This window comes from Vigna unguiculata, chromosome 10 (genome assembly GCF_037176805.1).
Source record: "Vigna unguiculata cultivar grain cowpea cultivar isolate G323 ecotype 2 chromosome 10, ASM3717680v1, whole genome shotgun sequence".
In the NCBI taxonomy this organism is placed as follows: Eukaryota; Viridiplantae; Streptophyta; class Magnoliopsida; order Fabales; family Fabaceae; genus Vigna; species Vigna unguiculata.
The window spans coordinates 44,709,093-44,725,271 of NC_140801.1; the positions used below are offsets into that span (position 1 = coordinate 44,709,093).

The 16,179-nt window shown below is 30.6% G+C and overlaps 2 protein-coding genes across 2 annotated transcripts in view; one reads left to right on the plus strand and one right to left on the minus strand.

Annotated features, from left to right (window-relative positions):
* Positions 1–4,800, minus strand: part of LOC114166355 (BEACH domain-containing protein C2-like) — a 60,499-nt gene extending 55,699 nt beyond the window's left edge. Inside the window, exons 1-2 of the mRNA XM_085667617.1 lie at positions 4,663–4,800; positions 2,368–4,194 (exon numbers count right to left, since the gene is read on the minus strand). Coding sequence (XP_085523743.1) covers positions 2,368–4,135 — 1,768 coding nt within the window. The 5' untranslated portion in view covers positions 4,136–4,194; positions 4,663–4,800. The remainder of the gene's footprint in view (positions 1–2,367; positions 4,195–4,662) is intronic.
* A 7,100-nt stretch (positions 4,801–11,900) lies between these two features.
* Positions 11,901–13,764, plus strand: LOC114166183 (uncharacterized). The gene is made up of 3 exons (XM_028050864.2): positions 11,901–12,013; positions 12,087–12,128; positions 12,588–13,764. Exon 3 carries the CDS (start codon positions 12,593–12,595, stop codon positions 13,475–13,477), a length of 885 nt encoding a protein of 294 aa, XP_027906665.2. The 5' UTR covers positions 11,901–12,013; positions 12,087–12,128; positions 12,588–12,592; the 3' UTR covers positions 13,478–13,764.
* The last annotated feature ends 2,415 nt before the right edge of the window (positions 13,765–16,179 follow it).

Consider the following 16,179-nt stretch of genomic DNA (forward strand, 5'->3'; position numbering starts at 1 on the left):
TTCAAGGAATTTTTTAAAGGTTCAAGGGTGTTAGAAGAAGGAGCACTTACACCCAAGTTAGATGATTGGTGGTGTTCTTGGATCGGGTTAGGATGCTTTTGTCTCCTCTTGCATTGTATACAGAAGATATTCTCTGGATGATTAATTTTTGGAACTGCCCGTGACTCGGGAACAAAGATGCCCTTATTAGGAGCAACTTTAGAAACATGACTAATTTCTGAAGTTGACCTTAAATCGGAAACAAAGACGCCTTTGTTAGGAGCAACTTCAGAGATATCCATACGAGATGTGCCGGGAGAAGTATCAAGGGTACCAAAAGTAGTATGAGATGGTTCTTGTAAGAAAGGGACAAAAGATGTCTCAAGACATTTAGAAGACCTAGCTTCAAAACAACTCTCGCCCTGAAACTGAGGACGTTTGTAAAAAGATTTAGTTTCATTAAAAGAGTGATATCCATGGAGATAAAAAAAAACTTTTGACTTGGAGGATGGTAACAACGATATCCCTTTTTATTAGATGCATAAACAAAGGGTATGCATTTAATAGCTCTAGGATCTAACCTTCCACAGAACTGATTATGAATATGGACAAACACAACACATCCAAACACCTGACTATGAAGACAAGAAAGAAAACGAATAGATGGAAAGAAGGAAGACATGAACCCAATGTGGCTTAGACCATCTAGGACTCGAAGGGGAACGCTTGATAAGATAGACAGTAGTAACGACAGTCTCTCCCAATAATATTTAGGGACATACATTTGGAAAAGAAGTGTCTGTATCACCTCAAAAAGATGCCTATTTTTTCTTTTAGTAATGTCATTTTGTTGTAGTGTATCCACACAAGTAAATTCATGAAAACACCATTTTTGGAAAGGAATTTAGACATGTCATTATTTATATATTCCCTCTCATTATCAGAACGTAAATGTTTGGTTAACTTTTCAACTTGTATTTTTACCATATGGAAGAATTCGACATATAAAGTAAAAACTTCAGATTTTTCTTTCATGAGGAAAATCCATGTAACACAAGTACAATCAACAATAAACATGACAAATCATTTAGCACCAGATATACATTGTTTGGTGTAGGCCCCCAAATGTCAAAGTCAATTAAATCAAAAGAATGGACACTCTTTATATTATTGGAATGATATGTGGTATGATGGTATTTTGCAAGTTGAAACACCTCGCATTTAAATTACTAAACAGACTCTTTGCAATAAGGAAGGGAACATGGACTTTAAAACAGAAAAGGAAGGATGCCTTAGATGCCGGTAGAGAAGCCAAATTTGAGAGATCTCAAAAGTAGTGCAAGATTGGAGACTAGAGGTCCTATTTGTGTACTCATACTATCTTTAATTCCCAAGTTCTTAAAACAATACAACCCTTCTAGTTTGATAACCTTCTTTCCCATTTCCCATTCATGACCTAAATTGTTATATATCCTTCTTTCCCACTCACTTGTTAGACAGTTATATCATCTCCAGTTAGGTTTATTATCGGTATCATGTATCTGAGCTATGTATCATATAATACAATGCATCCAATTCATTTAAATCAATGAAAAATATGTTTGGCCTTCCAAAAGAAAAATCAATGAAAAATATCACACTTCCATAAATTTAGCATTTCAGAAATATCACACCTTTCATCATGAGCTTGAAAATCCATAGCTGTAGAAAATCCCTATTTTTTGGTTCCATCTCCTACTTACAACAACCAATTCTCACCTCTCCTATTTAGTCCCTAGAAATTTTGTTAATAGTCTTAATTCTTCAATTATGTTCGTCAATGTTTCTAGTCCTTCCCTCTCGAGATATTTTAGGAAGTTTAAGATTTTAGTCTCTCGGAATATTTTAGGAACTTTTAGATTTTATTTCTATCGGATTTAATTCTATACTTTGGTTATATCACTAGCGTATCAATCCCGCAATCTCAAGCATTTGTTTCATAGAATAGGATGTGTTTGCTTCCTAAATTATCCAATTAATACATGTATATAATGTGGCTGAATAGAGAGAAATTATTTTCTTCTAACTTTGAGATGGTATAAGTACACTTTAGGTCAGGGGTGGAAAATAAGGTTAGAGAACACTTTAGATCACAAGTAAGTTTTTGAACGGAAATAAGATTATTAGAAAGGTTTGAAACATAAAGGACATCTTTAAGATTGAGAGATGGCAAAAGAGAAACATTACCACGTCTGGAACCTTTTAATAACTTATAGTTGAGCATTTAATATCCTATTAATAACAATTAGATTATTTATCAAGCGTTTTTTTCATAAAAAATAACATACTTAAGCAGTAGCAGAAAATTTTATATATTACCGTAAAATCAACACCCAGAAATTATCTGACCTGCAGCACCAGAAGGTGAAGCATCTGGACAGAAACGCCCACTGAGCAAACTAGGATGATAGAGTAGGTGAATGAAATCTCCAATTTCTGCATCCAAAAGAACACTTTCGTCTGCCTTGCTCTGCACATGGGCATTTGTTGCAAGCCATGGTAGTCCTGCTCCATTGCCAAAAGAAGGTACTACATCCCCTCCTCTAGTAGCCAAGCGTGCCATCCTTTCAGGGCCAATTGGTTCCTTGAAGATGTACACAGGCCCCATCTCCGCAAACAACGGGCACTGACGGCGTCGCCGTTGCAAACCAGCCATAGTAGGAGGAGGGTTAGTTCCTATGCAGCAAAATGCAAGGGGTTTGGAAATCCTGGGGAACTCAAAAGGACGAACTTCGTGTAAAGACCCATCTACATACAATCTAATTTCATTTTCTGCATTCCCAAGGATACCAGTTTTGCTTGTATGTTCAAGACCAATGAAGTACCAGCATTGTGGTCTAAATGCATAAGTAAAATGTAAAGCAGATTTCTTTGCCTTTCCACAACCAATTTCAACAACCAAAAACTGAGCATGAAAGTAAGCCTCTATACCCTGATTATCAGCAGATAAAAAACTGAATAAACGTGGCATGTGTGCCGTACCTTCACCAGCAAGAGCACTAGCTGCTGCAGCAGCTGACATAGCTGATGACTTACCTGATTTAGCAAATGCAGCCGCAGCAATTGCAGCGGCAACTGTTGCTGTATTTAGTGCGTCAGCAAATGATTCAATGTAGATCCATGTTGCAAATGCATACCCGTGGATAAATGGCCAGCGACCCTCACCTGGACCCAGCAAACCAGAACTTTCCCCATCAAACTCAAAAGTGCAAGCTGGTCCACTAGATTCCTTTTCACTGATTGCTTTTTCCAATGCAAGCATCAAGCGTGAAGCCCAAATTGTGGTGAGTGTTCTTGGAATGACTTGAAACCATCTACGAAGATCACTAACAGTAAGAGAATGCCCAGCCAAGTATTGTATGCAGCGGCACAACGGAGTTCCATCCCACCTTATTTGCCCATTTAAGCCAACGTCTACAGTGAAAATTTTTTCTGCTGTTCTCAACAGTACTCCTAAAAGACCAGCCATTGAGCACATTGCTCTGTTTCTGGTGCACGCCCTTAATATAGCAAGAAGTCCCCTTACCATTCGTGTCCTAGGTGACATGACAACATCAGAATCACCAACGTAAGGAAGCCAGGGAATCAGTTCACCTGACACAATAGCTGCCCGAGAGTTCAGCATTACACTAGGAGGATTATCACCGTCCTCTTCAAAACTTTCGACACCGCCCATTGTTGCAAGAAGTGAATCTACTATTAAGAAAGACACGCTGTCCATTTCTTCACCATTCCCAAAACTCTCTACTCCGCTTGCAATATTCTTCAGTTTCTCCATACCTTCAGGTTTCCCCATTATAGCAGAATCAATTAAATGCAATAATTCTGCAGACGAATTTTGCCCTGCATTTTTTTCCCAAGACTTTTGTGGAGAACTAACAGAAGAATATGTAGGCGAACCAAAATTAACTGATGGAGGATACTCCTTGTCGGTGTGACCAAAATGCCCCTCTGACCCAGGGCTAGAAATAAGACGATCATGCGACATGTCAGGAACTGGGTAAAGATTACCCTCTGTTGAGTACACCCCAGACGAATATTTTAAACTATTCACTCTATGACCATGCAATCCATTATCAGATATTTTTGTCTCTTTTGGTTCTTCCTCTTCCTCCATTATACTATCACCAAAGAAGCTAATAAATACTCATTCAAATAACTAAACCAGCAATCCACCTGAAAATAACACAACTAAAAAATTATCCAATCAAAAAGTTTAAATTAGACAAGGAAACCAATAACCGATATCAAGAGATTAGAAAAATATATAGTATAATACTTGCAATCGATAAACATTAAATTACAAAACTAAAAACAAACACCACCACAAAATTTCGTCAAAATAAAACCGTTAAAAAGTGCCGGCTTAACTTAGTAACTAAGAAATGCGTTCTCAATCACCTACACTACTTGAAACTCGCTAGCTGGTTATGATTATTCACTCACATTATCTGAAATCAGCTCGAATCCCTCACACATTGCGAGAGCAAATCAACACAGCAGAGATAGTTTCATCGCATCAAAAACGGAAACACTCTCATGCATACATTACACGAAGGCAAAAAAAAATGATCGCGGTGAAGAAATCGGAATTGTTTCGGTGACGTGAGATTCAAGAAAAAAAGAATGGTAAGAAATGGATACCTCGGCGCCGATGAACGCAGCGTGAAGTGACGTTGAGACTTGATCGAAGCTCGGGAATGAAAAAAAAAAAAAAATGAGAGGGAGAAAGAAAGAGAAGGCGAATTGGGCGCGAGAGTGAGGGTGGAATTGGGATTTGGCAAAGCGACTATAACTAACGGAGAGGCTATAAGTATTTTCCGTTTCTGTCTGTGTGGTTTTGCCCAGTCAAACATGGAATTTTGAGAAACCAACGGTTAGCTCGATGGCGCCTTTATTATGTATCCTATTTTACCCTTTTGCTTTTCACTATTTTTTTTTTTCAGGAAAAAATTCTTCTTATACATTTCTTTTAATACACAACAAATGTGTGTTATTTATATTATAATTAATCATAATTTTTTCTCAAATTTTCTTAAAAAAATGTTTTGTTTCCTTGCACATTAAAATAAAATATGATTGAAAGATAAGATCCGCAGATTTACATTAATATAAGATTAAATGTGCATTAATTTATGTAATTAAGATATTCGAGCTAGCTTTTGATATAAGATATGAATGGATAAATATACTAAGACATTAATATAATATATATTAGAATTATGAAATTCACATTTCATTGAAATTAGAATTAAATTAAATTTGTCACCTTAACTATTAATGTTTAATGTTCAATTGAGTATGTCAGTTATGACTTAAAATACTTCCTTAGTTTTGGTGAGAATCTCAAGTTTTGATGGGTCTCTATTTTTTAGACATTTCTTTTTATACTTCCATAATTTCTTCTTGCACCTTCATATATTTTTAAAATTCCTATTTTATCCCATCTTTTTCGAAATCTGAATAATATAATTCAAAAATATTTCGGAAAGCATAATTCAGAATGTAAAAAATTATATTTCGAATTTTCACAATTTGAAATAAAAAAAAAGTTATATCTAAATTACACAATTCAAAATATAATTTTTATTTTATATTTTAGATTGTACAATTTAAAATATTTTTTTTATTTTACATTCTAGAATGTATAATTCAGAATCTTTGATGACATAGAGTATGTTTGAATTACTCTTGAAAAAATTAAATTTGGTTGAATTAAATTGAAACATCATCCAACAAAAAAAAAATATCAAGAGTGTTTATCTGAATGAAACCAAACTTTGAATCTATTTAATAAACAATGAAACTTCAAAAAAAAAATTGTCAAACAAATGAACGTGACTTTGTTCTTTAAGTGACTTTTGAGTGTTCAAACAATAATCTAAATACACTGATAGTATCATACCTTCTAGAATGAATCTTATTGCCTAAACTCAATGAAGATAAGTTATCAATACTTAAACTCCATTTGATTACATGTCTCCAAACAATTTTTCCATCTTCCTTTATGTGATGGGATGTCAAAGTGATTTAACCTGTCTCACTTTTTGATGAGTTAGAAATTACAATCGATCCGATCTACCACGGGTTAGTGGGTTAATTCACTTACAAATATATATTTTTTGCAATTTATTTCATATATTTATTGCATTATAATAAGAATAAATTGACTTAAGTTATTGTTTTATAACAGTGAAATCAAAGTATTCACCAAATTCTCAAAATATTCTTATAAAGATAATAGTTAAAGATTAAAATATAAATATATATAACTTGACAAACAAATTAATTAAATATTCCAACTATTCAAATATTATTAAGCAATATTCTATTCCTTTCCCTAAAAATATATCTATTCTCATGTAGTCTTATTTGAAGTCTCTTAAAGCCATTATTCACAATAATATGTATAAATATAGATCGAGAAAAAAAAATTACATTATAAAAAACAGTAGTTTTCTAACTATTTACAAAAAAAAAATTATTAAAAAAAAGAAATAAGTATTCATAGGATAAACTTACCTAAGATTCAAAGTTATCACCAACTCTAAGCATGTATAAGCTCAATCAAAGCTTATTCAATTTTTTCCACCATACATCATTCAAAACAAAAGCCTTTAAAAATTTGGACTTTACTCAAATAGTCACGTGCATAAGAACGCCATTTAGTGTTGATATTCATGAATTGCAAAGAATTTTTCAAAAATTTAATTTATCTCATCGTCACTATAACGATGAAAAATGTTAAATGTGTATCCATAATAATAATAATAATCAACTTCCACAAGTGAGAAATCATTAAAAATGGTCAATATCACCAAGTAGTTCATGATAAGTTCCAAATAAATGAAATATCATCAACAATTTTAGTAATCCAACTACATTAACTATAAATGACATATTTTCTTCCGTATTTGTTTGAACATGTGTTATTAAAGGAAAGATTCGATGTGTGCACAACACATGGTATCCAAAAAATAATTAGAAATTGACATTTTTGAACCATTTATGAGATATGAGAAAGATATCTAAATTAAAATAAAATACAGAATTGAAATTAAAAAAAAATGTATCTAAAATGCTCTCAATTGATATATTCTTTGTAAGTTATCAATACTAAAGAAATTTAAAAATGTATTCAAAGCTGTGACATTTTCTGTTTCTTGTATTCATTACCTATTTTTGAGTTTTTTAATTATTGACTATAGCAGGAATACATATTCAAAACACAAACCTATTTGTGTTATATACAACCTTGACACGAATACATTAGTTTCAACATTTTTTCAGTGCATCATTGCAATGAAATTATTAGGTTAATAATCGTTGTTTTGATAGTCGGATATATCCATAATAGTAGGATCATAGTTGTGGTCCTTAAAAGAAGAATAATAAGATGATGCCACCAATTATTATTGCTGAAATAAATAAAGAATTTAATATTATTGAAGCAACTACTACTTTGGTATAATACCTATGAATGATCCTAATAAGGTTTGTAATAGTTCTAATGATGATATAATTGTTTAAGGGGCTACAAATTACAAATTATATGACACTTGATTTTGAATAGGTCACCAAATTAAACCACTTGTTGAAAAATAAACTCTACTACGCAATGTAAACCAACCCCAGTAATTGGAGAGAGAATATTTAAATCAAACTCAATTAAACTTGTTTCGTCATCATCATCATTTGGCATCAACAACTTGTTAATAAAATTTATATTTTCATGTCAATTTGATGAAGTAGAATTTTTGTGGGAAAAAAAAAGAAGAAAACGTAAAAGAGAACAAATGCAAAAGAAAATGAAAAATAAAACATTTACTGTTTGCAGTAAGTTATATATATATATATATATATATATATATATATATATATATATATATATGACCTAATTTAGCTTAAGTAAGTGTCTTAATTCTAGTTTAATTCGAGTTTTTTTTTTGTTTAACAATGTGTTTGTCCTATCAAGTGTCTTGTTGTGGAGTTGGTCTTTGCTATTTCTTTTTGATGTTATAATTTGTTTTAAACTTTTTCAGTGTCACTTTTGAAAGAATTTTTTTCTTATAAATTATTTTGATATTTATAATGATTTTTAGAAGAAACTTAAGGAAAAGAGTGGAAAGAAGGGAAAAAGACAAGAATGTTTCAGTAAAAAAAAAATTAAATATAAACAAAAGTAAAACCATCCATAAAGTGTAAACATGATAGAAGAGTAGTAATGTTTGATTAGTTATCATTATAACTATCAAATAGATGTTAATGTAAAAAGGATAATATCTATAGACGATTCGATACAAGAACTTCGCTTAGAACAATATTTATTGTAGTTTGTAGAAAGGGTTAGAAATGTAAACAATAAAGAGAAAAAAGGGGTTTTAAAAATATAAAAGAAAAACATATAAAAGTAAATAAAAATAAAAGGACAGTTTGATCTTCTACCTTTTTTGTAATTGAATTTTTCATTGATTATTTTTATAATCTATAATCAGAGACTATGAATTAACTAAAGAACAATAATATTATGATTTCCATTTTTTGACTTTCACCATTTAATCCCTGACGTATGACTTAATGTGAATTATTGATTATTATACTATTATCTTTTTTTTTGAAAGAATTAATGGTCACACTAAACTATGTCAAAAAGTAAATGATAAGAGTAACAAAAATAGGAGTCAAAGTATAATTTTTGTTAACTAAATTTGCTTCAATTAACTCATTAAAACTTTCATTCATTCTAAGTGTATACGACTCAGCTTCTAATTATACTTTCCTCATTCCAAATGTAAATAATCTATTTTTCTATTTTTTTTATTAACCAAACTGATACACAAATCACTACAAAAAAAATAATTTTTAGTGGAGTTTTTTTTTTTTTTCAATTTGCAGGGGTTTTCACCCTCTACAAATTAATTTGCAGAGATTTTTTGAACCTTCACAGTTAAACTTGTCACAAATTATTTGTGGAGGTTTTGAGCAACCCCTAGTATCTAAATTATATTTATATTGCGGAGGTTATTTTATGGAGGGTTTTAACCTCTTTTATTAGTGACTATTATTTTGTGAAAGTTTAAAACCTCTTTTATTTATTATTACCTACCTACATTTATAATTTATTAATTTAATGAAATTATTTTTACAATAAAAAATAAACAAAATATATAAATTTGTAAAGTACACAAATATTAACCAAAATTAATTTTCTTAATGATTTGATAAAATATTAACTATTACAATGTAAATATAAATAAAGAAAATACATAATGTTGAAAAAAAATACATAATATTGGAAAAAAATACACAATGTTCTAAATATAAAAAATTGAATTTAGAATTTAAAACTATACTCATAAAAAAATTAAACTATTGATCTCTTTGTTGTCGTTCTTCCTAATCCTCTACCGATTCTTTCTCAAAGCGCTTGTACCCAATAGATACTCGAGCTCATTTGCATCACCAAATTGAAATGTTAAAAGAAAAATATTAAAGTGAAAGTTTAAAAATTTAGAAGTTAGAAAAAATGAAACAAAAAATATAAATCTTCTCGATAAAATTTAAAATAGTAATCCAAACTTAATTCAAATTAATTAAACAAGCATGAAGGCATAAGTGACACTTTCTGTGCTGATTATAACCAAAATTGATATAGATTATAGACTCTTATTGGTTCTCTAATCGATATAAAAAATGAAAACTTTTTTATACCAACTATATTTATACAGATTTTAAAATTGTTATAGAAAGTTTTTTAATCAGTATAAAAAATCTTCGTTACAATAATAAAAAGTCTAATAATCAATAAAATGTTTTTTTTACTGTTGATAACTTCAAGAGGAAAAAAAAAATCTAGCTATGACATTGGCACTTGGCCATACCTCATTTGGGATTTAAAAAGGTATGTCGTGGTTTATTTAGAAAACATGATGTTTCTTTCATTATGATATTTGTGATTATGAAAAAAATGTCTAAAACTTAATTTCCATTAATTTTAAACACCATGCCTCAAGCTTTTATAGTGATACATTTTGATATGTGAAGTTCATATAAAATTCAAACTTTAGGTGGATTTCATTGATTTCTTTCTTTTGATGAAGATTAAACTTGAATTGTTTATTGTGCTTAATGAAATAAAAAAAAAAAAAACGAGGTAACCAAATTATGAGCTTCACTAATGTTTTGAAGCTAATGGAACTAGTAATCAAACTATTTGCAGGGATAATTTATTGGGATATAAATACTTATATAGCAAAATTGAAATACTTAGCACACACATGATCAAAACCTTACAATTATGTATATTTTGATTTATAGTCAACACCTTAAAAAGAATTATTATTTGCAAAAGAAAAATAATAGTGTTGGGACGTAGAATTTGTGAGATTTTATGAATAAGATTTATCTTGCAAAATATTGAATACACATTCACGCACTCTATTAGACTATATTGGGACAATATAGTTACTTGTAATGTTGTTTGTAATTTCATTAAACATGATTGAACAAAAGGTGGTAATCTTTTACCAAAAGAAAAGATTGACTTAATAATTAAAAATAATAATATTTTAATTATATATTTTATTTTTTAATTTTAAAATTCTAATATTATTAAAGTGAGCGACTATATATTTTTTGGGTTAAATATGTTTTTGGTCCCTTAGCTTTGAGTAAAAATTATAATTAGTCATTCTTTGAAATTTTTGACCATTTTAGTTTTTTACCTTTTACAATGTGTGAATTTTGATCATTTTAACCAAATTTTATTAAACTTATTTGGTCTTTTAAACGTGTTTCTCAACTAATATTAAAACGGAAATGTGTGAAACAGAGTAAAACTCAAATGCTATCATGAAACTTGTTTGAAATGTTAAATAAATTTAACAAAATTTGGTTAAAATGACTAAATTTATGTATTTTTAAAATTAAGGGACTAAATTGAACTAAGATTTCGAAGAGAGGTTAATTTTAATTTTTACTAAGAATTAAAGAAAAAAAAATATATTTAACCCATATTTTTTTTAGATGCAAAAGTATTATTTTTCTTTGACAAAAACATGTTGAAATTGATAAATTCCTTTGTCATTGTAAGTCTTTTTCATTTTCTCACGTGACCTTTATTTTGTCTCTTTTACTTTCTAACTTTCACACCTTCAACGACTCTTTTTGACGTAAAAACTTTTAGTGACTCTCATCCCAAGTGACGTGATATTGCCATTACTTATACGCGCACCAATATAAATTTCGTGGTGGAAATGAATCAATAAGAATACTATTATAATTTTTTTATCCATAGAAGTTGGAAAAAAAATGACAATACGTAATATTAATTTACACTCTTTTTACCAATTACTTTAAGGTTTTGTGTGTTCATGAATCAAATCATATTACTGTTATTCTGTAACCATTATTTTGTACTTATAAAGAAATTATCTGTTTTGTGCCGACCAAAAAATAAATAAATATTTTTGATGACTTCTAAGGTAATGTATAATTAAAAAATGTAAAATATTAAGAGATCGGTTGATATAGTACATAGATTAACAAATACATCAATAGAAAACAAAGGAAAATATAACAAGTGAAAAAAAAATATTATGTAAAACAAATATTTGCAGTTAAATTAGGAGGAATTTTTTCCACGTGCAAAGCCTGAATTTTTTTTAACAATATTGTTAATGGAAAAGCACCTTAGTTTAACAACCCCAACTTCGAGAATGGTACAATTAACATTTAAATTAAGGAAAAGCACTTTATAACACCCCAACTTTTCATAATGGTATAGTTGTTTATATTATCATACAATTATATTAATGTAAAAGCAACTTAACAACCCTACTTTTAGTTGGCCCTATAACTTTGCTTGGCGTAAAATGCCAACCCTTTTGCCTTATAAGTCACTCACCACACCAACCTTTTGCCTTGTGCAAGGAGGTTTTAGGTCGTGTACCCTTCACAATAAGAGCTCTCTATAAAAGGATCATCTCATTATTGTGTTAGTGCTTCTTAATTATTTAGTTTTCATTTCTTAGAATATGAACTCACTACTTCTTTTCATTTTCCTTCAGTTACTTGCTGCAAGAACTTCAGCTAATTAAAACTCCTACCAAGTAAGTATGTTTATATTTTAGTGAAAACAAAGTTAAAAGTATAGTTTTACTCTCAAAGTAACATTAGTAAAATTAATAACAAGTTCTTGAAATCATACACCATTTTTCCTATATAAATTTTAGTTGCGGTAAATGTTGGAAAGGGAAGTACTTTCTTTTAAACTCATCAAACCAACTTTATATATTTCAAATATTATTGGACGGAGGAGCTGAACTCATAACCTCTTTTACCTTGTGTTCAAATTTTATTTTTTTCTAGAAAACTCATTAGATGTCATTAATTTTAATGAAATCAATCATATATTTTTAATTTTAAATAAGAAAAAAAAAACTAAATTTTTGTTATTGTTTTCAATGATGAATAATTCAATCATTGATAATAAAAAAAAAATCATTTTCCTTAGTAATTTCACCCAGATAATGTAACCTAAACTTTGTCTTTTGTGTTGACCTAAACAGACACTATGTTGGAGGGACATCAAGTTTTTGGCTTTGGCTTTGTTGTAGTTGGTTTGTGGCATCTCTTCAACAACGTGAAGCTCCATGCACTTAGTTCCAAATCCTTCACATCAACCCTATGGTTTCCCACCACAAAATCAAGATATTTAGAACTCTACTTTGTGATGGCATGCAGCACAATCTTCATCTCCTTGGAGCTTTTCATTTCTCCAGTTCATCACCAACCATTTGACCCTGATGGAACCATTCCCACCAACCATCTCCACAACTTTGAACACTCCTCCATGGCCATGTCCTTCTTGGTCTATGCCTTCTTTGCCCTAGTTCTTGATGCAAAATGCTCTAAAGCTCAACACGAGTTAACTCATCTCTTAGGAGCCTTAGCTTTTTCCCAAGAATACCTCCTCATCCACTTTCACTCCTCAAATCACATTGGACCAGAAAACCAATACCACTACTTCTTGCAACTTCTGATTCTTGTTTCCATTATCACCACCCTCATGGGAATTGGCTACCCTAAGAGCTTCTTGCTCGGCTTTGTTCGTTCCGTGAACATAGTTTTCCTCGGTGTGTGGCTTATAGTTACAGGGTTTCTGCTTTATACGCCAGGGTTTCAATCCAAAGGGTGCGTCACGCACGTTAAAGAATATAAGGTCACATGCAGTGACGATAAGGCTCGTCATCGTGCTGTTGCTTTGGTGAACATTCAGTTCAGTTGGCTATTGATTGGAATCACCATTTTCGCTATGTGTTTCTACTTGGTTTTGGTTAGAATATACGGTGAAAAGGTGGAGTATGTTTCGTTGAGCAAGGAGGAATGTTACCTTGAAGAAGATGAGTCAAACATTGACATTGAATGCCAGAAGAAAAGCATACAGGGGAAAGTTTAAAACATGGTTTTTCCCCAGAGCTAAAAAATTTCACATTTAGTTTCTTGTATTCGAAATTATTTTTATTTAAATGCTTTGGGGTTGCAGGTTCGATGTTATTTGATTTGATGTATACAAAAATCATTGTCCTCCATTCCTCCTGTAATAATGTATTTGGAGTAGGCTTGCTTTTGCTAATCAATTAGGATGAAACAATTGGCTTGGTTGCATAAACGGTTAAAATAACTATCTTATCTCCAACTACTCTTCTTTAATATAAAAAAACTATCATTCTTATACTCACTTTACATCTTAGATGTCACTTTCCTTTTATCATAACATTCTTATCTTTAAATAAGGGAAAATTAAAGAAGATAATAAAAAATATTCAAACAAATTTGTTATAGGCGGACTTAGATCCATGTTTTTGTATTTTTTTATTTATAAATGCAAAATTTATCATGTTTAATATACATTTTAATATATACATTATTAATAAAAATTATAATTGATTTGTAAACTATAGATTCTAAAATATTAGCTATAAAGATTAGTTAGTAACTTATTATTATTGATTCTAAATTAGTCTCTAATTATTGATGTCTTTCGAGGGAAGATGTTGGGAGATACAACACCAACAAGACATGAGTTTAACCCACACATTAGATTTGATACTACCTTTAACCCAAAACCTTAAAATAATGGATTTGTGGGTCTTTATCCTTATATGATGCTTCCCCCTCAAGTTAACCACGAGTACCCATTTTTGTATTGTTGTTCTCAATGAGACACATTTATTTCACCCTCTATAAGGAAGACTTTCCATACATGGACTCGTATGATTGCAACTTGATTCCTAATTTATTAAAGGGTTAAATATGTTTTTGGTCCCTCAAGTTTCAGTGAATTTTGAAATTAGTCCCTCATCAAAACTTTATACCAATTTAGTCTTTCATCTTTCAAAATGCGTGAATTTAGTCCTTTTAACCAAATTTTGTTAAATTTATCTGACGTTTCAAGCACATTTCATGATAGTATTTAAGTTAACATTGAAACAAAAATGTGTCAAATAGTGTAAATAATTTAAATACTATTATGAAATGCGCTTGATACGTCAGATAAACTTAACAAAATTTGGTTATAAGGACTAAATTCATGCATTTTGAAAGATGAATGACTAAATTGGTCAAAGGTTTTGATGAGGGACTAATTCCAAATTTCGCTGAAACTTGAGGGATCAAAAACATATTTAACCCTTTATTAAAGTGGGGTATGCATGCAAAATGTAGAATGTGGTGTTTTTCCACCAAAAGTAACAAAGAAGCAATTTCACTTGAAGTTACATTAAAAGTCACCATTCCTTTAGATCTAATACTAGTTACCCTTTCTCTACATATCTTTCATGAATCACGATAACCATATAAAAGAAAGAACCCCTTGTCGTGAAAGCATTGATGTCATGATTTCTTCGTACACATGTAGTTACTCATTTCTAAGTATGTAGTTACTTGTTTCTAAGTAATTACAATCATATGATGTTAAGATATATCAAATATTCTATTAGCAAATATTATGTAATCAAATATTGTGTTAGCTGTAATTTAGGCATTACTATCTCTGTGAGAAAATCTGTGTAGTTGTCATTCCTTCAATAGATGAGAAATTATAGCACCCTTATATATATATATATATATATATATATATATATATATATATATATATATATATATATATATATATATATATATATATATATATATATATATATATATATATATATGTTCCAGTCTAGGAATGATGACAAACCAGAACAATAATTATCTCTCTCTCTCACTCACTCTTGAGTTCACCCCCCTTTTTTCCTTAATCCCTTATGTATATATATAGTCCTTCAGTTTTTAAACTACTATTTTAATGCCAGATCTTTAGCTAACCAACCTACCCACTTCTCCACTATTCTCTCCTGAAATCTCGCATGTGGGTGGTTATTCCTAAAATCCAGTGATATTTGCTCGTCACCTCGGCCACCTCGGCCCAAGTGCTCATCACCTCGACCCAAATGCTCGTCACCTCGGCCTATGACTAAAACTCGTTGTTTTATGATAAATATTTATCAAGTCGGAATCTTGATGAGCATGTTGAGGTCGGCCATTCCCTGGACGGTACACAGTCCTCAACTTGTTGGGATGAAAGGTTGTCATAAACCGTCCACATATTCTAGTATAGGACAAGTAAAAATATAACATGATAAAGCTGAGGTCGATCCGAAGGAGACCTCGACATAAAATAAGTAAAATGATCAAGTTGAGGTCGGCCTAAGGGAGACCTTGTAACATCCCTAGGGAATATTACTTAAAAATAAATAATAAAAGAAAATAGTTATATTCGTAGTCGTCTCGATAAAAAATCCCAACGCGGAAAAATTTCAATTTATTAAGATAGCGCGCCAAAACTCATAATTGAATCCATAAAAGGTTACAAGTTACCAAAATTTGTATTTAAAACATAAATTACAATTTAGCAAAACCCTAGCACTATTCCCATGCTAGCCCTCACTCCGCCATCTGAGCATCCTCAGCACCACCTGTATCAACATCTGCTCCCGTGTAACGAATTACATGATCATCGCCACACACAAACAGAAAGGGTGAGCTGAGAAAATAAAATAACAACATATAGAACACCAAATACATGATATACCCATCTTATTCATTATATATATA

Bases quoted from the DNA above. Each gene is read 5' to 3' on its own strand.
- LOC114166183 (XM_028050864.2), top strand. From the start codon at position 12,593: ATGTTGGAGGGACATCAAGTTTTTGGCTTTGGCTTTGTTGTAGTTGGT.